At 44.2% G+C, this 25150-nt stretch overlaps 1 protein-coding gene across 4 annotated transcripts in view; it reads left to right on the forward strand.

Annotated features, from left to right (window-relative positions):
- Positions 1 to 25150, forward strand: part of LOC144773619 (transient receptor potential cation channel subfamily M member 2-like) — a 1811195-nt gene that overhangs the window by 394820 nt on the left and 1391225 nt on the right. For all 4 annotated transcript variants that reach the window (XR_013600034.1, XM_078658765.1, XM_078658766.1 and 1 more), the window contains one exon: positions 23785 to 23962. Coding sequence is in view for 3 of the 4 variants with exons in the window: in XM_078658765.1 (XP_078514891.1) it covers positions 23785 to 23962 (178 nt within the window). In the remaining variant the exon portion in view is untranslated. The remainder of the gene's footprint in view (positions 1 to 23784; positions 23963 to 25150) is intronic.

Genomic DNA, 25150 nt, shown 5'->3' on the forward strand with positions numbered 1-25150 from the left:
CCGCCAGTAGGTAATATATATATATATGTATCTATATACCTACCGGCGATCACCAGTAGGTAGTTATAGTTAGGTCTGAAGACTCGGGGATTAAACTGTCAGCCTAAACTGTGAGCTAATTGCTGTAATGTGATGTGCTCTGGGTGCTGTAGCATACCTGTGGAAGTAGTGTTAGTTTGTGTTCATACAATACAGGGAGTGGGAAGCGAACTACTCACCCCTACCAGTCTCAAGACTTGTGGATGAAACAATGAGCTCATTGCTGTAAAGTCATGTGCTCTGTGTAGTATTCCAATGTAAGTCATAGTAAAAAGTTAGTATGTAATGCTATTAGAATGTAAATATGTAATGTTAGAATGCAGGGCTGTCATGAGGGGAATCTTGGGGAGTTTGTATACGGTGCTGGAGAAGACAGTTGCCTTGCTGTCTGGTCCTGTTGGTGGCTGTTTAAGGGGTCTTGTTTTCCTGCAATAAATCTACTTATCGGATCCACTGCTGTCTGCCTCATACTACATAAATTTGGCGATGAGCAAGTGAAGGTAAAAGGCATCACTCACCAATGTTTTGAGCTTCATTGCGTTCTGCTGAAGATCCGTTTTCTTCGTGAAGCTGTTTCTACTCATCCCAGGGTCGTCAGCTCATCGAACTATGTCATCCGATTTATATTTTTTGATTTTGGGCTTCCTCTGCCTCTTCACTACACTATGGTCCCTGTACTACACGTGTGCAAGTAGTGTTAGTATGCGTTTATACTAATTCTGTAGTTATGCAGTAACCAATGCAACATGACCCTATGGAGCGCCACCTCCCAGGCGCAGCTCATACAATGTCCCGGGGTGTGCATCCGTGGGACATTTATGTTTGTTATTACAGGGCGGGAGCATGCCTTCCACCCTGTGAGAGCAAATCCTTGTTTGCCTCGTTGAAGCGAGAGGATGAAAACCTCGTATCACTTCAATAAAGTGGATCCGGATGGTAAAAATGGAGAACAAAAAAATTAAGCTGGGTCTCACCCGTTCAATTAAATGAGCCCCCTGGTGGGTAATGTTCCAGGGCCAATCCTATTATTATTTTGTGGGTTCTCTGCAGCACTAGGGACTTTAATCTCACATATAAATTAGGCACGTGAGGGCACAGAGACGTTTCGCAGCCTAGGGGATAGCTACGTCCCTGGGTATTGTTTACTAATTGTTCAGGGGGCTTCGAGGCCAACTCAAGTGCGGGGATTGCCACCCTCTGGGGCTTTACTTAAATATGCAGGGTGGGCCTCGTCAGTCTCTGAAGCCTCAGTGGCCCTAGGCAGTGCCTTATTGGTTCTGTAATCACACGGGCAGTACTCATGGTGTTATAAAGTGATACACTCATAGAACCCCTGCAGTTGGAGAATTACCCAGGCTTCATTTATGTAATAGTCTGTTGGTTTATATTTAGTAGGTGCACGGCATAATTACAAATGTTTTCCCTCATAACCTCCTATCAACTGCCGATTTTCACAATAAACTACAGAAAAGTGTTGTCAGAAAAAGAAAATCCATGCACTCACTTATTTATTGGTAAAAAAATAACCTTTATTAAAACACCACAAATAAATGGAAACACAACTTTATTCAAACACACAACAGTATAACATGAAATAAGTGGGTGGGACTCCTCCGGAAGCAGCGTACAAAACCTGCAAGAAAAAAAAGAAACATAAGTATGCGTGCAATTTCCTAGACAAAAAGAAAGGTAGTCAGAATGAAAGGAAGAAAGTAAGAATGAAACAGAGAGCGAATGGGTGGAAGGGAGAAGGGGAGAGAGAGTCAAAAGAACAAATGGAGGAGGAGACAGAGCGTCAGCCTACTGCACCCAGCCCTCACTGTTCACCTTCCGTCACCCGTGTGTCTGGGATGCTGGGGTCCGCGAGAAAGAGTGCAGTCCAGCAAGTCCGAGATATGAATGAGGCCAGAGATAACATTATTATCTACAGCAACATTCCTTGACTGCACCTGTGCACCCAGGCTGCTGCTCCCCAGCCCCTTCCCCGCACTGTGCTCAATTGCAGCTCCTGCGCACCGAGGCTTGACTGCTCACCTTCCACCACCGGTGTGTCCAACGACGTGCCTGTGTGATCTCCAATTTCCACTCCAATCAGTGCAACAATCAGTCAATCAATCAATTAATCATGGAATTGTAAGCATGCTACTCACCCGTGAGGGTCTCAAGGCACTGAGGGGGGGGTCCGCAAATCTGTTTAGCCGAACAACCAGGTCTTCCCGAAGGTGTTCAGGGAGGGGGCGCATTTGATGTCGGCCTGAATTTCGTTCCAGGTATTGGCTGCAATGTGAGAGAAGGATCTTCCGACTGCTCTGGCTCTGTGGAGGTGCGGGGTTTCGACCAGTGCGAGGTTGGAAGATCGGTGTTTTTTTTGGGTACGTGGAAGTTGATTCTGTCATTGAGGTATTTGGGTCCGTTGTTGTTTAGACATTTGTAGGCGTGATTGAGGACTTTGAAAGTGACTCTTTTCTCCACTGGAAGCCAGTGGAGACTTCGTAGGTGTTGGCTGATGTGCTTGTGTTGAGGGATGCCGACCACGAATCTGGCGCCGGTGTTCTGTATTGTCTGGAGTTTGCGGAGTAGGGACTTGTTGATGCCGGCATAGATTGTGTTTCCATAGTCCAGTCTGCTGGTGATGAGTGCGTGGTGACTGTCTTCCTTGACTCAGAGGGGATCCACTTGAAGGTCTTGCGGAGGGTGTTGAAGCAGCTGGAGGTGATGGCGTTGACCTGTCGGTTCATGGTGAGTAATGAGTAGAGTATGATGCCAAGGTTCTTGGCGTGGTCTGAGGGGGTAGACTACGACGTCATGCATTCCTTCCTGGAAGTTGAGTTTGGCAGTGGTGGGGTCTTTAGTGAGGTAGAGGATGAACTGGGTGTCATCGACGTAGTATATGATGTTGAGGCCGTGTTGTCGGACGATGACTGCGAGGTGGGCCATGTAGATATTGAAGAGGGTGTGGCTCAGTGATGAACCCTGTGGGACTCCGCAGGTGATTTTCCTGGGGTCGGAGAGGAAGGGTGGGAGTCTGATCCTTTGGCTTCTTCCGGTGAAGAATGATCGGATCCAGTCATGGGCTGTTCCTTGTATGCCTGCGTCTTGTAGTCTGGCGACTAGTGTGCAGTGGGAGACAGTGTTAAAGGGCGCTGATAGGTCGAGTAGGATGAGGCAGGCGGAGTGCATTGGTCCAGGAGGGTGCGGATGTCGTCTGTGTCGGTGAGTAAGGCGTCTTTGTGCTGTGGTTGCTTCGGAATCCGGATTGGGACGGGTCGAGGACGGCGTTCTCTTCAATGAATCGTGTCAGTTTCCTGCTGACTGTTTTCTCTTCAAATTTGGCTGTAAAGGGGAGGAGCGAGATGGGCCAATAGTTCTTGAGGTCGGTGGGGTCAGCTGTGGGATTCAGGAGCACGGGTCTCACTTCTGCGTGCTTCCAGTCGTCTGGGACAGTCTCTGTTTTGAAGGTGGTGTTCATGGTGCATTGTAGTTCATGTGCTTTCCGCTTCATGTGGATATTACCACCTCTTCTACCAATCGTTACCTTCTCTAAAATGAACCATGACTAATAATTTTCACCATGTCCTAACTCTAGGAAATGAGTTACAAGGGGGGCATTACGTTTCTTTGTTTTCATAGCAGACCTATGTTCTTGCATTCTAATACGCAACTCCCTACCTGTCCCTCCCATGTAACCCTTACCACACGGGCATCGTAGGAGAAAAATCACCTTCTTACTCTTGCAATTGTTTAGGGGTCTAGATTTAATGCAACACCCATTGTTATTAATTTCTTTAGTTTGTAGGCATTGAGTGCACACATTACATGTCCCACATTTTACATTCCCAATGGCAGCTACATTTTCAAGATTTCTCTGTGTGTTACAGGTTTCCTCTTGGTAGGTATGCACTAACTCATCGCTGAGATTTTTATTTTTCTTAAATGCAAAGAGTGGTTTATCTAATTTGCATTCCTCTTCATTGTTTAAGATATGCCAATTCCTCTTGAGGACATTTTTTATTTGGTTGCTAAAATCGGAAAACCTTATAACAAAGACTACTCAGTCATTTCTTTTTTTTCTGTACAGTCTTGTTTATAATGGCATCTCTACCAAAAAATCTTGCTTGTTTACATGAGTGAAATATAAATTCTTTGGGGTAACCCCTGTCTCTAAATTTGCTTTTGAGGACTTCTGCGTGCTTATTTATTTTTTTTATTTAAGAAGTTTTCTATAGCGCTGTCAAGACCCAAGGGTAGCAGAGCGCTTTACAGTAAGAGAATAGCATATAATCAACAGAAACATGACATAAGAATGGTATTAACAATCAACGAGTGTTAGAGTAAGAGCTACGTAATTGTAATGCAGGAACGTCTTTGGTTTCAGGAATCATTGCGGTTGTATAGCTTTGTGGTAGCTGTCTGTACTGTGTTATCCACAACCAAGAGAACGGTTGAGGAACAGGGATTTGAGTTGCCTTTTGAATTCCACAAAGGACGGTATGGTTCTGATATGTGGGGGGATGGAGTTCCAAATTTCGGGGGCGTTTTCCGTGAAAGAGCAGTCCGCTGTTCTTTGCTTTCTGGTTTTAGGTAGGATGAGTAGGTGGAAGTTAGAGCTTCTCAGATTCCTGGATTGGCCTGCTTTTTTGAGTTTTTTTGCCACGTATTCGGGTTTGCCGGTATGGAGGGCTTTGTGGGTTAGGCAGGCCGTTCTGAAATTACTTCACATTTGAGTTCTTTGAGTGCAGGGGAGATGTGATCAGATCTTTTGATGCCGGTGATCATTCTGGCAGCCGCATGTAATGTTGTTTTGATCGGTGCCAAGTGCGATTTAGGAATACCTGAGTTCCCATAGTCCAGTCTTGACAGTACCAGAGATTGTGTGGCCAATTTGAGATCCTTGTTTGGAATGTAGGGTTTGATTTTGTTCAGAAGTCTAAGGTTAAAGAGTGCACTTTTGGCCGAGTTCTTAATGTGTTTTATCATGTCTAGTTTAGAATCTAAGGTGACGCCTACTGATTTAACAGAGTCTGCTACACTAAGATTCCCTTTGAGCGCATCAATGGCTTTTAGCCATTTGGTGATTTGTGGGTTGTCCTCCTTGTTCGAGATGAGGAGTGTCTCGGTCTTGTCTGGATTTAGTTTCAGGTGATTGTTTGTCAGCCATTCTTGAACATCTTTCAGGACAACATTTAGTCTTTGGATGTCATTGAGAGAGGAAGTTTCCAGATAGATCTGTGTATCATCTGTGTAGAGGTGAAAGCGGATGTTGGCTTTTCTGAGTAGCTTGGAGAGCGGTTCCAAATAGATGGTAAAAAGCTGTGGAGAGAGCACCGATCCTTGGGGGACGCCCTTGTTGACTTGCTGGGTTTCGGAGGTGAAGTTCTTGATTTTTATTTTTTGCGTGCGATTATGAATAACGGAGGAAAACCACTTGAGCACTACCTCACCGAGACCAGCTCTTTCTTGAAGAGCCCTGATGAGGAGTTTGTGGTCCACCGTATCAAATGCTGCCGAGAGATCAAGGAGAATGAGGAGGCAGCATTTGTCAGAGTCTAGTGATCCATGAATATCATCTATGATGTTCAGAATCGCGGTTTCTGTGCTGCAGCCTTTTCTGAAGCCAGACTGGTGGGGGTCTAAGAGGTTGATGCTGTCCAGGTGCTGTGTTAGTTGGTGAAGTATGCAACGTTCAAGTGTTTTTGAGAGCAGGGGGAGGTTAGATATAGGTCTGAAATTGTTCAGATCTGTTGAATCTAGACCGGGTTTTTTCAGCAGGGGGGAGACTTGCCCCATTTTAAGGCAGTCAGGAACCACTCCATTTTTTAAGGAGCTGTTTATGATTTTGCCCCATAGAGGAGCGAAAGCGTGCTTCATTTTCTTGATTAGTAGTGGAGGAATGGGGTCTAAGATGTGTGCTGATGGTTTGGAGGTGGAGATCAACGAGATTATCTCTGTATCTTGAACGGGGCGAAAGGTAAGCCAGGGGGTGAGAGAAGAGCCAGGAGAGAAGGCATGCGGTACAGCGTGATGCAGTTCTTGAGGTGCGATTCGTTGATGACTAAAGATAGTTCGATTCTTGCGATCTTGTCGTTGAAGAAGTGGGCGAAGTTGTTGCATAGTTCTTTGGACGCCTGTACAGATGAGGACAGTGGCTTGGAGGTTTGCTGTCTAATGATGTTGTAGAGCTCCTTCGTCTGTTTTTGGCATTGTCCAGTGCCTCGCAGAAGAAGCTGGATTTCTTATTTTTGATGTGGTTGTTGTACTTCCTACAGGCTGATTTCAGTTGATCGCGCAGGTTGGCGGTCGGGTTGTTTCTCCACTTTCTTTCTTTGTCTCTTTAGTTTCTCCTTTCTGGGTTGAGGTCAGTGTTGAACCATGTCCTGGATGGAGTGGCTCTGCTTCTTTTAAGCTTTAATGAGGCTAGTTTGTTGAGTATGGACACTAGCTCGGAATTGTACCGGTCAGTGAGGTCATTGGTGGAGAGGTGGGCTTTGTTGTCCGGGAGAAGTGAGCTTAGCTGAGCTTCCAGGATATCAAGGGGTACTTGGGAGAGGTTTCTCCTCCATTTGGGGTGGTCTTGTGGAGGTTGATGGGAGATAGTGGGGTAATTGATGTGAAATAAGATCATGTGGTGGTCTGACCAGTCGACGGGAAGTATGTGGTTAACCGTGATTGAGTTCTTTTGCGCAATGATGGCATCCAATGTGCCTCCTTTGTAATGAGTCTCCTCAGTGCAGTATTGTTTAAGGTTGTTATCATGGAGGAGGCTGGATAAGGATTGGATTAGAGGATTATTTGTCTCGTTCCATCGTAGATTCAGATCACCAGGAATTAAATTATTGGTATCACCGAGTGAACCTTGCGCTATCAGGTCGGATAGTTGTTCTCCAAATGCGGCGTTTCTACCTGGGGGTTGATAGAGCAAGTGACACAGTAAAGAACCGCTATCTTTGGTCTTGATGATGGAGGATAGACATTCAAATGAGTCATAGTCAAAAGAGGTGGTTTCCGAGATGACCAAACTATCCTTGTGGATGATAGCAACCTCTCCTCCTCGCTGCTCTATCCTGTCTTTGGTGATAAGGGAGAAACCAGGTGGTACCTGCATGTCTAGGCAAAGAGGAGATATCTTATTCAGCCAGGTCTCCGTGAGGAACGCAATGTCAATGTCATGAGTGAGGATAGCCTCAGCACGACTCATCCTGGACATCCCTCGCCGCAGCCACATCTCTGCCCACCTGAAAGACCTGCACTGGCTCCCCGTCAACAAGAGGATCACGTTCAGACTACTCACCCACGCACACACGGCTCTCCGCGACATGGGCCCGAAGTACCTCAACAGCCGCCTCACTTTCTACACACCGATCCGCCAGCCTCGCCAGCCTCGCCCTCGCCTCCGTCCCACGAATTCCGAAATTCATCGTCGGAGGAAGATCCTTCTCCTACCTGGCAGCCAAGACATGGAACTCCCTCCCCACTCACCTACAGCTGACCCTGGATCACCTCTCCTTCAGGAAACAACTCAAGACCTGGCTTTTCGAGCAATAGCACCCCCTTCCCCCTCAGCGCCTTGTGACCCTTACGGGTGAGTAGCGCGCTATACAAATTCTTGTGATTGATTGATTGATTGATGGTTGCCTGCAGTGAGGCCGATCTGCAGTTGATTAGTAAGCAATTGGTGAAAAGCTCCTGGTTGCTGGCAGTACTTTCTTTAGTCGCCCTAGGTATGGCGGTGAGGACAGGATGTCTCAGTGATTTAGTGCAGGGAGGTCTTTCCGATGACCTGTGATCACTTGGATTTTGGATTTAGGAAAGTCTAAGGTGGGAGTGTTGTACGCGGCGGCCAGTAAGGCTGCTTCATTGTCTGACATAGGTGCTTCTGTTCTGATGGTTCTTGATGACAGTTGTTTTGTATCAGATAGTGTAGGGATCTTGGTCCAGGGGGGGGGGGGACTCCGGTTTTTGAGGGCTCATGTGAACATGATCCCAAGACCCTGGAGGGGGAACCGTGAGGCTGGGTATTGGAGGTATCTATGGGCCTTAGGGGGCTGATAGCGTTGAAGGGATTGGCGAGTCCAGGAAGGGGAATTCAAGGGTCTGCGGGCTATACCTAGGTTAGAGAGCATTTCGGTCAAGCCCAGGGAGATTGTGTCTATCTGGCTTTCAAGAGCCGCGAGACGCTGTGACATGGAATCAAAGGAGGAGTTGGGGGCCTCTAGGGTAACGCCTAGCGTGCTGTGGATCGGGTTGAGGGACTGAGGTATCTTGATGGTGGAGCAAGTCGGATTATCTTTTTTCGGGATCGAGGGAGAGGTCGGAGGAAGGGGAAGGGTAGGGACAGGGAAAGGCTTTGAGTGTCTGAGAGCTGGGATGAGGCTCGTGGGAATAGGGGTCCCTGTCGTCGTGTCGCATCTGTGAATTTTCTGAGTAGGAATCCAGTAGGTGGGCGAGGTAGTGTTTTCTGTAAGGAGCTGTGAGGTACGAAAGGGTGGGGGAAGTGTGGGGGAAGTGTGGTGGTTGGAAGGGGGAATTGAAGGTGTGGTTAGAGTTTCCTGTTGTGGCTGGTTGGCTGTAAGCGTGCGTTGGGATGTGGCGGGGAGAAGGGGAGCAGAGCGGGCCGTGACGGTATTGCGGTAGAGAGGATCATAGGCTTCGCTCTTAGCTGTGCATGAGGGTAGGGTAAGGATTGAGGCGAGGTGAGGTAGGGTTGGGAGGGCTGATCTTAATGCGGTAAAAATCATTAAGATTGGAGCAGTTTCTCCGGAGTCTGAGAAACTGACTAAAGGGAATATTGTCCCTTTGGGATTTAGGGTGGAAACAAGAGTAGTGGAGCAGAGTGTTTTTGTCCATCGGTTTTGTGTATATAGTGCCACCTCTAGGACTCCATTTACTTCCTTGATTGAAATATCTAAAAAATCGACTTTCATCCTACTCTGGTGTGATGTAAATTTAAGATTGGGGTCCTCCAAATTTAACCATGGTAAAAATTCTTCCAGCTGTTCAGTGTCTCCATCCCAAATAAGAAAAATGTCATCAATGTAGCGGTACCAGCCCGCTACATTTTCAAAGAACGGGGCAAGTTCGTTATAAACTCAACTCACCAACATAGAGACACGCCAAACTTAGGGCACAGGTTGCTCCCATACTGGTCCCCTTCTTTTGTTTGAAAAGTTGGTCCTTGAACAAAAAATTATTATTTTTCAGGATCATTCTAACAGATTACCACCCTCCAAGTCTTGATCCTTGAGGGCCTCACATACAACCTTTATGGTGTCTTCCTGAGGAATATTAGTGTAAAGACTCAATGTCCAGAGTAACTAGACACTGAGTCTCTCCAATAAAATATTTGTCCTCCAATAGAGAGATAATGTGAGCAGAATCCTTCACATGTAATGTCAGACTGCTTACAATAGGACGTAAGAAGCAGTCAACATACTTACTCATAGGTTCCAGTAAAGAACCAATACTATTAACTTTAGATCTCATGGGGGGGGTCAATACTATTCTTGTGAACCTTTGGCAGGCCATATAGCGCCGGAGTTCTAGGTTCCATGCTATTTAAAAATGTAAACTCATCTTCACAGATCCAGTGTTTATCCTTGAATCAGTCAATAGCTTAAGGCAGTCCTTAGATAGAGCAGTTAAACAGTTTACATGCACCAACTCATAATGTTCTACTACATTCAACATATTGATCATCCTATCTTCATAATCTAAAGTGTTGAAAACAACCACCCCTCCACCATTTACTGTGTGTTTTATCATTAAATTCCGGACTTCTATGAGAGATGGGATAGCATGTCTTTCCTCCTTACTGATATTATGTGGGATAGATCTAGATGTTCCATTAAGAACATTCTGGATACCACTCTCTACTGCCTTTTCAAACACCTTCAGATTCTTGCCTACCATGGCTAGTGAGGGGGTAAATGAGGATTTTGGTTTGAGGCTGGACATATTTATGGATTCACGAATGGTGCGACCCTCCAAAAACTTTTTAAGCTGAACCTTCCTAAAGAAGGATCGCAAATCCTTTTCCAATTGATACTTATTGATTTGTGTTGAGGGAACAAAACTGAATCCTTTTCCTAAAATACTAATGTCTATTTTACTCAACTGTCTAATAGATAGGTTAATCACTGGTGCTCTGTCTGATGCCAGTACCTCTGATTCCTTGTTCACAAATACTCCTGTCGAGGGGTAGGACCACGTATTTGTTGGCCCCTCCCCGGGTTCCTATTGTATCTCTAGCCCCTCTATGATCTTGAGTCTTAAAAAAAACATGATCTTTTGCATTCCCTCTGCTTGTATTTTCCTCTCTAGAGGCATTATCATCCTCACTACTGGACCCCGATGTGTGTGAGAATGTGATCTGCTTCCTTTCTCCTCTATTATAGCTGGGTCTAGTTACAGGCCTTTCCCAACTAGGGTCATTTCTCTGTTGATAATAATTTTCTTTTAAAAAGGGATAAGCTGTTTCATAATGAAATCTTTCCATATCCTTTTTAAGTTTATTTGTCTTTTTATTTACAGGATAATCTCTGTACCATTCCACATTTGCTTTTTCTAAAGCAGTACTTCCCCTCAGTCCTGCCTCAAGTTTTTCTATGACTTCTTTTTCAGTATAACCAGCCCTTGTGCTGTTTTTATAATTAGGAGCATTCAATCACGGCTGCATCTGTTAGAGATTATAGTCTAGGGGCCATATGTATCAGCCTCACCATTTGCGATTTCTAAATAGCGATTTTTAAGGAATCGCTATTTAGAAATCGCAAAACGGTATGTATGTAGGAAATCGCTTCTTTTTAGCGATTCCTTAACATTCCTAAATTGCGATTAGCAAATTGCTAATCGCAAATTTCACATTCATTTTATGGGCCAGGAGGCCCATAGGAATGAAGGCGAAATTTGCGATTAGCAATTTGCTAATCGCAATTTAGGAATATTTTCAAGGGTGCAGGGGTGTCACAAGAACACCCTGCTGCACCCCTGAAAATGACATGTGTGGGCATATGGCGCACATACATGCCCTAAGGGCATGTATGTGCGCCATATGCCACCTTTGGATTTTAAATAAATTGCTTTTTCACAAGAATTCGCATCTTACCACCAACTAGAAGTTGGTGGTAATTTGCGAATCCTTATGGGCATTTTTGCATTAATTTTTATTTGATACATTGCATTTAAGGAATCGCACAATTTGCGATTCCTTAAGTGCAATCGCAAAATAGGGAATGGCAAATTTTGCGATTCCTTATTTTGCTGCGAAAATGTTTCATACATTCCATTTAGCAAATTAGCATTCGCAAAGGCCAAAATTCTGCGAATTTCGGCCTTTGCGAATGCTAATTTGCTTGATACATATGGCCCCATGTCTCCAAGAATTCTGATTATCTATAAACAAACCTGGTTCGTTACGAACCTGCAGTCCAATAGGAATACTTCCTGATTTCACATATTCAATCAGGAAATCTGTTTGGGCCTCAGTACGGACCCGTTTTTTCTTCAAATTAACTAGTTTTCCCCAGTTTTCCCCTTTTCCGGTAATTACCATAATTTTATTACCATTTTTAGGGTTAATGATCCTATTAAATGGATCATTGCTGAAGCCAAAAGTCTTGAATTGGTCCATGGGCAATAAAGCTCCCGAACCATAGCTCCTTAAGCAGAAACTCGCCAAACCAAAAAAGGCTGTGCCCAATATATCTCAAGAAAAAAGAGAGGAAACCTATTACACCAAAGGCGTAGGATGCCAAATAGACCTGAGTTACAAAAAATAGTCCCCTTTGGGTAACTACACTTCCGTCACATTCATATCTAAAATAGGAACCTTTTATCACCAAAATATAAACAATATAAATACCACAGATACCAGGAAATCAGTATGGGTCAATTGGACAGTACAAATGTATTTTTCATATGTTAAAAAATGTGGGATCACACATACATAAAACCAGAATTATTTTCACAGTTATTATAAAAAATAAGGCAATAAAAAATCATGCACATCTATACACTGTCCACCGATAGTAAAATTCAAAAAGTAAATAATACGCAGTATTAAAACAAAAATTCGATTTGGGAGAACAAGCAAGAACGTTATCCCTAGTCTTGAAAGCACCACACCAGTCTGACACAAATCAATTGTTACATGTTGAGATAACTTATTTTCTTATCATTTGCCTCATATAACAGTTGTCCCCAATGATCTAGGGAAGGCTTTCTCGTCAGAGCATCGACGCGTTTCGGTGGGTACTATAATTCGACCGCCACCTTCTTCCGGAAAAGAGATTATAACTCCCAGAACTCGAATCCTATTGTGCACTATATAATAAAACATGAAAATAATAAAAAAAATGATTGGCCCACAGTTTCTAAGTCCATGGACATTATTCACATCCTGTTGATAAAAAAGATTTCCACAGTCACACAGATGTTACAATCCTACTCATATATTCATATGCTTCTAAAGCCTAGTAAACACTATAACATCTAACTAGAGGTACCTTAAAGGCTTCTAAAGAAAAGTATAATACACAATAAAAACATTTCTTGATTCAAGAAGGGAAATATTCCTATCTCTCCCTGTCCCACGAGTATCACGGGAATCTGTAATAACATAGTGACATGTGCTCGTATTCGTAATGAAAATAGGTACACAAAACTTTCAGAAAGCTAAAACAAAAAACATTGCGACTGAGTTACCTTCAACTGTCTTGTTGATAGAAACTCAGTAAAACTGGAAGTCCTTAAATGAATCCAGTCAATATTTGTAAAAAAAGAGGTAGAAAACAGTCCTAACTCTTTGTATCAATCAGATTCACTCTCTACTCCATAGTTCGATTCCTCAAGTAATGTTCACACACCATAAAGGTTCTATGGTCAACAAATAAATAGTAGCACACATTGCCTGTTGCAGCACTCTGATTCCATATTACAATAGTACATTTTGTACTGTAAGCATTTGCCAAACAAGCATGTTTTGTAATACTGTTGAGGTATGTGTGCGAGGGGGAGTGAGGGAGCATCTGGCTCTCACATTTAAAAGGCAGGAAATACCGGAACGAGCACCAAGAAGAGAATGAAAATACTCTAATGGTCCGGAAGTGCTGCCCGAATCTGGAGAGAGGTGCCCTGAGGGAGGCCGGATGTGGAGGAAGCGCTGCAGGAACTCGGGTGAGAGGAAACCACGGGGAGCCCGGAAAGAGGGAAGTGCAGCTGTAACATGGTAGGAAGGAATCACTATGGGAATCCGGAGGGAAGAGAGCACCAAAGGAAAGCACAGCTGGTTTATTGAGAGCAGTAGGAATCCAGAGTTAGGTGAGTGTTCCTGGAACGTGTATGGAACATGTAAAGAGGGAACCAGGAAGGTAGGACCTACTGTAAGAACTATGGGACGGGAAGAGCTACAGGAACATGGAGCGACATGCTTCAGAATGTAGCAGGAGGGAAACAAAGCAGTACCCTGGAGGAACAATAGGGAGAAGAAGCAAAAACTGGGACATGCCAGGCATAGGAGCTGGACTAAAGGTGGACACTTTTCGAGATATACATTTTACTAAAAGGCAGTAGCCCTTTTGCAGTTATCGTTAGAACATAGGTACTATAGAAATCTTCATGAAAACTTCCCAAAAAATTTCTCTACCTCAGCTTGTTCCTGAAAAGTTTTGGAGTGATCCATGCTCCGGGGATCAAGAAAAAAAAAGGGGGAAGAGGCGGGTGCAAAAATGCAATGTTCCTTTTGCTTTTTTGATAGGAAAATTGAGAAAGCGATACAGTGGAAACTGCTGAACAGAATTACACCAAATTGGGCAGAAGGCTAGATCTTAGTCCAGAAAGTATGCTATTTGCGATTTAGTGTAAATCCGTTTAGTAGTTGTTCAAAATTCAACCCAGTGTAAGGGTTACCATTTATATTATTCGGCGGAGGCCCAATAAACATACCCTGTGTCAGGGTTACGAAATAGAACAGAACAAACAACTGTAAAAGTGAAATACACTCATGAACCTATCCCAATGTAGAGGTTGCGTGCTACATTTAACACTATGTGAAAAGAGCTCATAATACCCACCCCTGCCTGGGGGCCCCGTGTAATGCTTTATGGGAAAGGGACTCGTACCCAAACCCATGCCCATCCCTAATGTAAGGGATAAAATAGAACAGCTACCCACTATAATAAACTAGACAAAGACGCCCATAGAGAAACAAAACCTAATCTGTGGAAGCTGGCACATACATTTTAAGCGTAAATCCATCAAGCATGGATACGAAACATTACATACATAGTACTGGCAAGGCAAAGACACTACTGTAGAAATCTCCCATCCGGAACATGCTTAATGTAGGAAAGAGAACGTGGATTACAAATAATTCATTTCAAATACATAAACGTCTTATTTCATCTTGGCAGTAGAAGGCAGCACAACACTGGGCAGAAAATGGGGAAAAATCATGGACAGCTATTTTCATGCCGAACAATAACAAAAATACAAGTCACAGTTTGTGTTGTAAAATGACTGCTACTCCTTGAAGTCTCTCACGCGTGTTCTGCCACTTCCCAACAAGAGTTCAATCTTTCTTACTGCCCATGTGTGTGAAGGCGAAGAAACAAACTGATTCAGCCACCGGATGGTAGATTTGCAAAACACACTTCTACTCACCACCAGTGTCCAAAACAGCATCTTCATTCCTATGTTGGATACTCATGCCGATCACCGGGATAAGAAGTTTAAAGTCATTACCAAGAAACACTCTTTTCTTGATTACGCTGATCTTGTGGCAATTACACGGTACAGCATGTTTTTGTTGGGGCTGTCTGTTGTACAAGACACTGGTGGGGTTGCTGAATATGCTGTAGCTTTTTCTTTTGTTGCGATGATTCCTCTTGTGTTGCTCAACGTGTTGCCTCTTGTTTGTTTGATGTAGCGTTGTCTATTAGTTGTCTGCGCTAGTAATACTTGGGCCTCCTTCTCACCCTCTGGACTCATTACAGATGTCATCTTGCGCATCCTTGACCAGTAGTGGAGATAAGTAGGCCAGTGGGAACGTCTCCAACTTTCGCTCGTCGCCAAAATATGTTGTGTCCTGTGACAGAAGTAGACACTGGTAGCCAAGTAGATAAATAATATACCTTTAATCTGTAGTCGGTTCAAGTACATCCATGTGTTAAGGAAGTACTTCGGACAGGTAGTCCAGGTAACAGGTGAAGTAGCCACTAGATTAGCCAGTAGTCAAGCCATTAGTTCCAGGTAGTAGGAAAGCCCTTGTAGTAGCAAACCCCACCAAGAGCAGCCTTCCTGCTGCTCAGCCCCTCTCTCTCTAACTGTCATTCCTCACTCACCCAGACACCCAACATTCCATGCATCACTGCATTCCCAACATTCTACAGTAAACATGCACATTGGCTGAGCAGCAGGAAGAAAGGGTGAAGTGTGGAAAATTGAATACCTATGCAGGGCATAACAGATCCTTTTGTGTATTGGCAGCCAATGAAGGGTATGGAGTGCCACCGATGCTGAGGACACCCTTGACAGTTTAAGTACTAGTCAGGCTACTGCGTTTTGGACAGTCTGAAGATTTCTCAGAGTTATTTTCTTTACTCCTCCATTAAGGCTGTCACAGTAGTCCAGGCGCAATAAGATTAAGGCCTCTGCCACTGTCTTACGAGCAGTGGCTGGAAGAAGATCAAAGATTTTTAAAAGAGTTTTGATCTAATGAATGCAGGTGCCTGCCACCAAGAGCGCTTGCTGATGGAAGGACAAAGAAGTGTCAAATCTGACTCCCAGGTTTCTAACCATAGCCACTGTGTTTGGGAGGGAGGGGGCGCTGTGTCAGTCGGCCACCACAATTTGGCTGTGAATAAGTTATATTTTCCTAGCCGCATGATCTCCTTTTTGTGGCTGTTACACTTGAGGTGATTGGATTTCATCCATTTAAAGACAGCAGAGAGGCATTGTTGGAAGTTTTGGTCTGCCACTGTGGATCCTTTATCTAGAGTTAGGATAAGCTGCGTGCCGTCAGCATACGATACAGACTCGATGTCAAAGGATGACACCAGGTCTAGTAAGGGCAGCATGTATATATTGAAAAGTGTTGGGCTCAGGGCTGAGTCCTGGGGAACACCGAGAGCAACTGTTTCTATGTTGATAGGTAATTGCCGAGGGTTACTATTTGTCTCCTGATCTCCAGGATAAATGTTAGCCAGGCTAACGCTTTGTGCGAGTTACTGTTTCTTTTTAACTGCCACCTTTCCTTGATCTAGGGCAAATTTTTGTGTTTCCGAAGTATATACCAGTGCTGACTCTGTTGAATGCCCGGCCCTAAACCCTGATTGCCTGGGGTATAACTTGTTGGTTTGTAGGAGGAAGTCATTTAGTTACGTATTTACTAACTTCTCAGTCATTTTGCTTAAACATGGAAGCAGAGAATTGGAAAGGGTAGCTGGGTCCGGCAGCTGTTTCTTTTGAAGGGGTTTAACTGAGGCGGTTTTCCAACTATCGGATACTATTGTTTGCCTAAATGAGGAGTTTATGATTTAATCGATAATTGGATTTATAATGTTGATGAGTGCATGTAGGATTTTTGGGGGGCGGGGTCGCCTGAAGAGCCTGATTTACATGTGATGATGGCCTGTCTGGACAGTTCCGGGGTTTTCTCCTTGAAGTAGTTGAGCATCTGTCTGGTTTCTGGATCCAGATCAGATCTTTCTATTGGTAATATGTCTATTGGCTTAAGATCTTTTTTTAAGGTCTTTGCCTTTTCATCAAAGTAGTCCGCGATCTGGTCACATAGTTTTTGTGACAGAGGAATTTCATGATCAAGCATCTAGGGGTGGGTAAAGGATTCTACAATTTAAAAAATAGTTTTTTGATCCAACACTGCCTGCTCAATAAGATTGGTGTAGTGGGCCTTCTTTTCAAGTTTGATATTATGATGATAATTTTTGAGTGCTGACTAAAAATGATAAGATCTTCGATTTTATAGTTTATCCTCCATTTCCGTTTGAGTTTTCAGCAGAGTTGTTACCAAGGGAAGCTCTGCTAGGTGCGGCAACCAGCACTAATTTATGGGCGAGTGAGGCCATCCAGTCAGTAAAGATGTCTGTGTCAAGCCAAGGGTCCCCTGTTAGAGTGGGTTTGCCTAGTTCCGTCACTGTATGCAGGTTTGGGTTTGTTAACATTTTATTCAATTTTCTTCTAGTTGTTTTGCAAGTCAGGTCGGGCCTTTTAGCTGTATGTGTAATTGTACAACCATTCCCGAAAGGGATGAACTTGTGGTCAGACCATGTAGGAGTAGCCAGAGGGTCAACTGTGAGGTTGGTGGCATTAGTACAGATTCCATCCAGGGTATGCCCTGCATTGTGTGTTGGAGCCGTTATCAGCTGCTTAAGTCCTAAGGTTTCTATTGTTTCTCTGAAATTTTGTATAGGTGGGGAGTCTTCTATTTCTTAATGTAGGTTAAAGTCCCCATCTATGGTGAAGTTGGAGTACCTAACTATCAAGGCACCGAAGCTTTCTCCCAGGGTATCTACAAACTTAAAGCTAGTCCCCGGTGGCCGGTAGATAAAGGCTCCTGCAAATGACATTGAGCTGTCTAGTTGGAAGCAGAAGCCAAGACTTTCTGCCTCTGTGATCTCTATGATGTCAAACGTGGAACATTTTAGTGTGTTCCTATGGATTATTGCTAGCCCCCCCCTCTTTGTATAGGCCTGTCTCTTCTGGATATGGTATATCCAGGTGGAAGGGACCGTACAATGTCGGGGTTAGTCCAGTCCTTTAGCCATGTCCCTGTGATGAAGAGGCAGCCTAAATTGAGATTAAGGATTAGATCATATATATGCAGGGCATTTTTACCTAATGATCTAACATTAACCAAGCCACAACGTAGTAGTCTGAGGTCCGTTGTTAGATCTGCTTTAGGGGCTTGATCACGGACAGTGCTGGATTCATGTTGGAGTTCATAGCGGCATTTTAAGCAGGTAGCTGAGCCTTTTGTCTAATGGCAAGTGGTTATGACATTCACTTACTTGTGTTTTGACCGACAACATTTCTTCTCTAGAGTACTGGTACTTAGGGTTAAAACCAGCAGCATTTCTGGCCCTGTCTGTGTTTGGGATGCGGACAAGCACAGACAGGCTAGCCTTAGGCACGCCTTTGGCGCGCCTGTGGGGCACCCGCTGTGTGTGTCCGCTGCGTGTCCGGCTCAGCATGTGTGTTTTATTGCTGGCCGGATGCAATCAACGTGCTTTGCCCCACCCCCCAGAAACACCTAAGGAAGGGGCAGTGTCTTGAGGGCCTCCGCACTAAACAGCAATGCTGCGGCAGACTGAGGGCACCAGACAAACCAAAAAACCACCCCCATAGCAAAGCAGAGGCAGTCAGTTTTTCCCAAATTATGCTAACTCCAGTGCATTCCTACATAAAGTATTTCTAACAAATTAAAATGTATGAAGCCCATTTTGAAGTGCAAAGGTTCGCAAGTTAAACAGATTAGAGAGTAAAAATGATAAAAGGAAACGGGATATCGAGCGTTACGAGGCAATCTCCTCCACACTCTTTGAGGGAAGTACAGGGAGGAGCATATGTGCATATCATGCAGTCTCATATATATCTCTCTCCCTTCACAAATTCTCTTCTGAAGCTAAGTGAAAATGCTGATAAGTGGTAAACACAGGTAGACAAGATGGTGATCATTTCAAAAGGCTTGTGGGAGGATTTGGATGTGTTGTTTGAGGTGGCAGTCCCAAAGACTAAAGGACAGTCAGCAATTGAATGGCCCACCCAGGAGCCTCCAAGGGTAATAGGAACAAATGCACCCCCAGCCCTGTTCTAAACTAAGGGGCTGATTCCAATGCGGGCAGGAAGAGCTCCAACCACCGGTCTGAGCCACTTCTGGCCGCTTCAGAATGTGCTGTTCTGATTCCTTTCCGACAGAGTCATTCTGATGGGCTCGGTCGGAAAGGAATACGACTCGGTTTTCTGGGTGAGAGCCTGTCCACCATCTGGAAACCCTTCAGTACTCTTCCAGTCGCCTCTTTCCGGTTGAGAGAGTACGATGGCAGTTTCCTGGTCTTTCAGGCGCAAAAAGGCAGTGGGAAACTGTCTTTGGGTGCCCGCCAGCAGGGCCCCATGGATTTGAGGCCACCGAATGGCAGCCTAGGGGGCACCTCTTGTGCCACCCTGTTGATCCCTGTACCACATGGCAGGCACCTTGAGGTGCCTGCCACGGGGTGCAGGGATGAACTGCACCTCTGCAGTTAACAGTGCAAGCATGCATTCCATTTGGAATGCATGCTTCCATTGTTAAGTATATGAGTGCGACCGAATTCCTACTGGCAGATCTGGACCTGACGACAACAGGTTCAAGTTCCTGTCCGATGTCGGACGGACTCCAGTCTGGCCGACATCGGAATTGGCCCTTAAGTACAAATACGTTTTTTCTTTTATTTAAAAATCTTTTTACTAACATAGCTCAAGAGAAATTCAAGTACAGGGTGCATAGTCAAGGTTACATGATTAGGCGGACACAATATTACAAGAATAATACTTTCGCTTGAGGATATGTGGTATGGAAAACCCTCTGTGCGAGTCAGCTTCTCAAGTTCATCCCTCTGTATGTTCTTCGGGACGCCCATATTCTTTGTGCACCCCCTACTTTTGTAGACTGTTTCTTCAGCGCGCTGGTACTAATCGAGCTCTTGTGTCCACACCTCCAGTGTTGGAGGTCAAGGCGCCCCTCACTTTCTGGCAATGTGCCACTTCGCAATCCCTGCCGCAAGAGCCAGCCATAGTCCCTCATACCTGGACCAGTCAGAGTCCCTCTTAATCATTAATAGTAGCCACTTTGCATCCAGGGGAACTGTCACTCCCATTACCCTGGTCATAGTATCTGTGACACATACAAAAAAAGTTGTAAAACCTGTAAAAACCAAGGTTCCCCAAAGACAAATAAGTGGGCTCAATATTTTCTGAACCTCTGAAGAACCGAAAGTGTCCATGCATGCATACTTTTTAGAGGTTAATGCAGGTGGATAGGGATTGTAGCGGACTCAACGATCCAGGTGGCGGCATTATAAGAGGGTTTCTTTCCTCCTTTGGGCAATGACGAAGACCCAAAGTTAGCAATGAGATTGTCCAGGGTGTCCTTTACTGGCAGAGTAGACCCCTTGATGAGATCCTACAGCTTGCACAATATTGCAGAGATATGCTAGAAGCCAAGCGGAAATTGCTAAAGGAGGTGTATATGATAGTCCAGACCCAGTTAGCTCAGAATAAAGGAATTAAGGGATTTTAGTACACCTTTAAGGCCCTGAATATGATCCCAGAATTGAGATTACTGTGCAAGGAATTTCCGTGGTATATGGATAAAATGCCTCTAGGATAGGAAGAGGTCAAGGTAGTGCCCCCAGAACTAGCAGAAATGCTTTAAAGAAGGTTACCCTTTGCCTGGCTTGGCAGTTCATGCTGAACTGTTCTCATGAGGAGCAGGGTCAAGACTTATCTGCATATGGCTGGGTCCAAATTGAGGTTATATGGTGAGCAAAAGAATAATGGGTTAGGATGCTACCCCAAGCAATCGCCAGTCATTAGACAACTTTCAAACATTCTTCCCATCACTTTTTGTGTGTTTCATGTACCACGCTAAGTGTCATGGGTATGCCAAGATGTGGGACCCATGCTCACTTTGTGACTCGAAACAAGCTAACCTGGCTGATGAGGGGTGATACCCCAAAACCGGTCACAGGATGCTTGTATCCGGTTCAGGGAGGACCTGGTCTGGCAGTTCGGGCTGGACTATTCCCATGAGGGTCCAAACTGGTGACATGGTGAGCAAAAGAACGCTGGCTTGGAATGCTACCCAAGCGATCGCCAGTGGTTAGACAAATTGTGAGCATTCTTTCCCATTACCTTTTGTGTTTTTGATGTACCACCCTTTCCCAATTCACAACAAGGTTGGGCATTGAAAGCAAGAGTGACGCTAAATCCCAATCGAGATATGGCTGATATACAAGCTGCGAATGTCACGGCACATAAAGAGCTTCCTCCAATGCCCAGATCTCTTATGTCGACCCCAAAGGTCTCAAAATCAAACATGTCACAAACATTGTCTGGGTCTATGCGGCTGCAAGGAGGTATTCCACATTTCCACACATAATAGTTTTCCCCATAATCAGTTAATGTCTCTAAATGCTTCAGTTCCCATGATGTTTGAAGCTTCCACAAATTTTGATCAGGATCAATGATGGTGCTTGATGGGGAGGAGGTGTGCATACTTGGCACAGTCCTAGAAGTGGACCAGAATAGACCGTTTGTGTACGGAGAGTTTAATGGAAATCCCTTATTTTTCTTGATATACACACAGGAGCCACTCGTGCAACCGTTCGCATAGTTGAGGTCCCTAACCTAACCCTCTAAGGAAAAGCAGTCCCAGAGTTAGCCATCACAAATCAGCAGCATTGCAATCTGACCACTGCCTATGTCCCAGTAAAATTCTGCGACATCAAATAACAGCACCTGTATGTAGTGTGCGATTCAAGTCCATTAAACTTGCTAGGTATAAATCTTCTTTGTGAATTGAACTGCGTCATTTAATGTACGCAGAAGGAGTCAAGACTGAGACCTAAGCTGCTGATACAGAGTTCAAACTAAAAACACCAAAATCTGTCATCAAATTGTGTCCTGTAAGTACCTAAAATGTTAGAATGGTTGTAAGTAGTTTCAAATCCATGTGCTAACTTAACTAATGTAATTATTGTAGAAATTGTAAAGTCGCCTAATGTATATATGATATGAGTCACTGACTTAGGGGCTGATACGATCTAGTCTAGAAAGCATTCCGACCGGGTGTGTTCTACTGAGTAATTTGGATGCATCTGGATGCTTCACGTTACAATTCAGTTGGAGTCCCATTTACTTCAATTGGAGCCTGTGTTCCGAACGAGAACACATACTCCTATTGAGGAAAGGGGTGGCTGGGGAAAATCTTACACCCCTTGGTGCCTGCTACTCTGTGCATGGTTGGAAAGAGGGGACTCATGGGTACCTCCCACGGGCCCCATTCGGAAGGCCCCAGGTGAAGCGGGGCCTGCTGTGGGCCCCCAAAGACAGGCTCTGAGAGCCGTTTCATTCCGGGTAAACTGAATCAGAATAGCTGTCCAAAACTGTCATTGTAATCGCTTGCTCAGAAACCGTGCCCATAGAGCTGTACGATTCGGTTCCGAAAAGCTCTACCTGTACATATGCCTTTAAGACAGCCCTAATGGTTTCTCGGCATTGGTCGTTCAGAACTGGGTACAATTTGATCGGAAAAAAGGCAAACCTAAATCCGGTTTGGAGCCCTTCCGAACAGGATCATAATCAACCCCTTAGTCCTATAAAAATATTGTCTGTGAAAAGGAACACGGGAACCCTGTAAGTCGGAAGGGACCAAAGGTGACAGTATATTACTAGAAACAATGGTCCCTGTTATGGGAGGTATAAGGTTATTACCACAAAACTGTAATCAGCGTTGGGTGTACATGTGTAACAATGGACCTTATTTCATTTATTTTGCTTTTCAATAAGAAAGAACATACAATAACATAAAGTGAGCAAAAGGTGAAGGGGTTCTGGACATCAAAATATTTCCTGGCCTCAGGCATATAGTGATAATGTGACTGTTTAGAGATGGAGAATACAGTAGTCACGATAGAGAACACGAATGTTGTACTCCTCAATAATCACGAATTAAAAGTTGGAGTTAAGATGCTGTTGTCAACGACGTTTCGATCCCAAACAATGGTTATGGGATCATCCGGACAGGTCAATCTAAATGCCCAAGAGGTAGCCTAGATAAGGCAGAGAGTAAGGGTAGGGGGAAGGAAGGAGAGAGGTTGCAGTAGGGTGCAAGAAAGAGAGAGAGGGGAGAGCGAAATGAGAGAAGTTAGTGAAGGTTCTGTGGTGTACCTATATACGTTAAAGGTTAGTCAAGGAGTGATTGAAACAATATCTAGTCTGGCACCTACTGCGTGCATTCCTGTTAATCAAGGTGGGGGGGTCACTCTAAGTCATGCAAGGCCAATTCCACACGAAGGCATACATTTTTCACATATTGGTGAATACAGAAATGAGTAAGTGCCTTCTATGAATACCAAAATGGTAGTAAGTTAAGGATTTTGTCTTAAGTTATTTCTGTGAATCGGGCCCTGTGCCAGTACTAGTTACAAAAATTGCCTAACTACCCTTGAGTTCTGCAAACCCCAGAGAACTGACCTCAGAGTTTTTAGAATTCTATTAATTTCTTATACTATCTTTTTTTTTTACTTTACGTTATCTTTCTGGCCCTGTGCAGGTTCCATTTTTTAAAAATATATACCTGTCTTCAAATTCCCGTTATCAAAGGTAACCATTCTTAAATTTATTTCCATACAGGAGGATCTCCCAGCTGAGTACTGAATAACAACCACTCTCATTTCATCCTGGTGGATGAGTCGCAAATAAGAAATGTGTAGGAATCACAATTTGTTTTGTTGCGATTCCTACATGCAGAAGCATTTGCGATTCCTAAATTTCAGTTTCATAAAATTCACAATTCAGGAATCGCAAATACATACTGTGATGCATGTGCCCCATTATCATTTACAAAGCCAGTAGCTCTAACTCTTGCAAATGCTAGACCTGTTGCATTACAAAGGCTTGTTTAAATATACTCCTTGAACTGTCTCTGATTTCCTGCCATCAGAGGTACCCATTCTTAAATGTTTTTCCTTTCAGGGGGGTCTCCCAGCTAAGTACCATGTGGATGTGAATAATCAAGGTGGCCACCTCTCTCTAGATGACAACCACTCTCACTTCATCCTGGTGGACGATGGGACACAGGGGGATTACTGGGCCAGGACCCCTCTGAGGACCGAACTGGAAAGGTTCATCTCCAAGCAAAGCGTGGAAGAAGGTAATTCTGCCAGATTAAGAGGGGCTGCCTCCTGGTCCACTGCCTACAGAAAGAAGTAAGGCCTATCAGTGCACGAACATCCTTCTGAGTAGGGGGCACAGGTGTGTCTAAAACAGCTTGAATGCGGTTTGGTGTGAGTGCACGTCCCTCCTTAGATAGGAGGTGACCTAAATAGGTAACCTGCTGTCTACAATATTTCAATTTCTTCCAGGAATCCTTGTGATGGTGAGATACAAGAAAGGAAAGCAATGACAATGTTCCTTCTTCACACTGTTCAGGGGTATCTGCAGCCTACAATATATCATCAACATATTGTATGAGAGCCACCTCTTCTGGCACAGGAAAAGAATCAAGCTATCTTTTCAATGCTTGGCTGTGAACACTAGGACTCTCTGTATACCCTTGTGGAGCTCTACAGAATCTGAATGATTGATTATTCAAAGTGAAACCGAACAAATAACGGCTGTCAGGATGAATAGGTATCGAGAAGAAAGCATTCTTCAAGTCAATCACACTAAATGTAGTAGCAGTCGGAGGAACCATAGTAAGAAGTCTTTGATGTCAGAGGCTACTGGATATTGGGGCACTACAATCTTGTTAACCTCTCGCAAATCAATGATAAACCTGTATATTTGAGTATCAGTGTCTTTTATCAAAATCGGAAGAATAGGACTATTACAAATATTGTAAGGGGCTTCTTACTCCAGTATTGGAGCTTTCATAGATTCACAGGCCTGAATCATTCCCCGTCATCGAGACAAGAGTCTCCAGTGCATAAAAACAGCAATGCTTAGTAGTATAGCAAACTGAAAAGAGGCCTAGGACCATTTCCCTTTTTCAACCCATAACCTTTGTTATGCAAAAAAGGACCAAACTTTCCCCTGAACCAATCAGAGTTCCTCACCCTCTAGAACACTCCTGAGAAAACCGTTTGCCACTCAGAATTTCTACCTCATGTTGTGCTAGGGAGTCTCCTTTGAGCTCTGCTCAAACTCTAGCTATTCAGCTTTTGAGGAACTCAGTTTCTTGCAATCTTCACTTGGATTTGAGAATACTTTGACCTGTTCTAAAATACATTCTTTTAGAATGTCCGGAAAAGAAAAGAAGGGTCTATTTAGAGCCTGGCCTAGCTGCTCTAAGAAGAGGCTCTTCACTGCTGATGACCCACATCAAGACTGCATTTACTGC

This window comes from Lissotriton helveticus, chromosome 8 (genome assembly GCF_964261635.1).
Source record: "Lissotriton helveticus chromosome 8, aLisHel1.1, whole genome shotgun sequence".
NCBI lineage: Eukaryota > Metazoa > Chordata > Amphibia > Caudata > Salamandridae > Lissotriton > Lissotriton helveticus.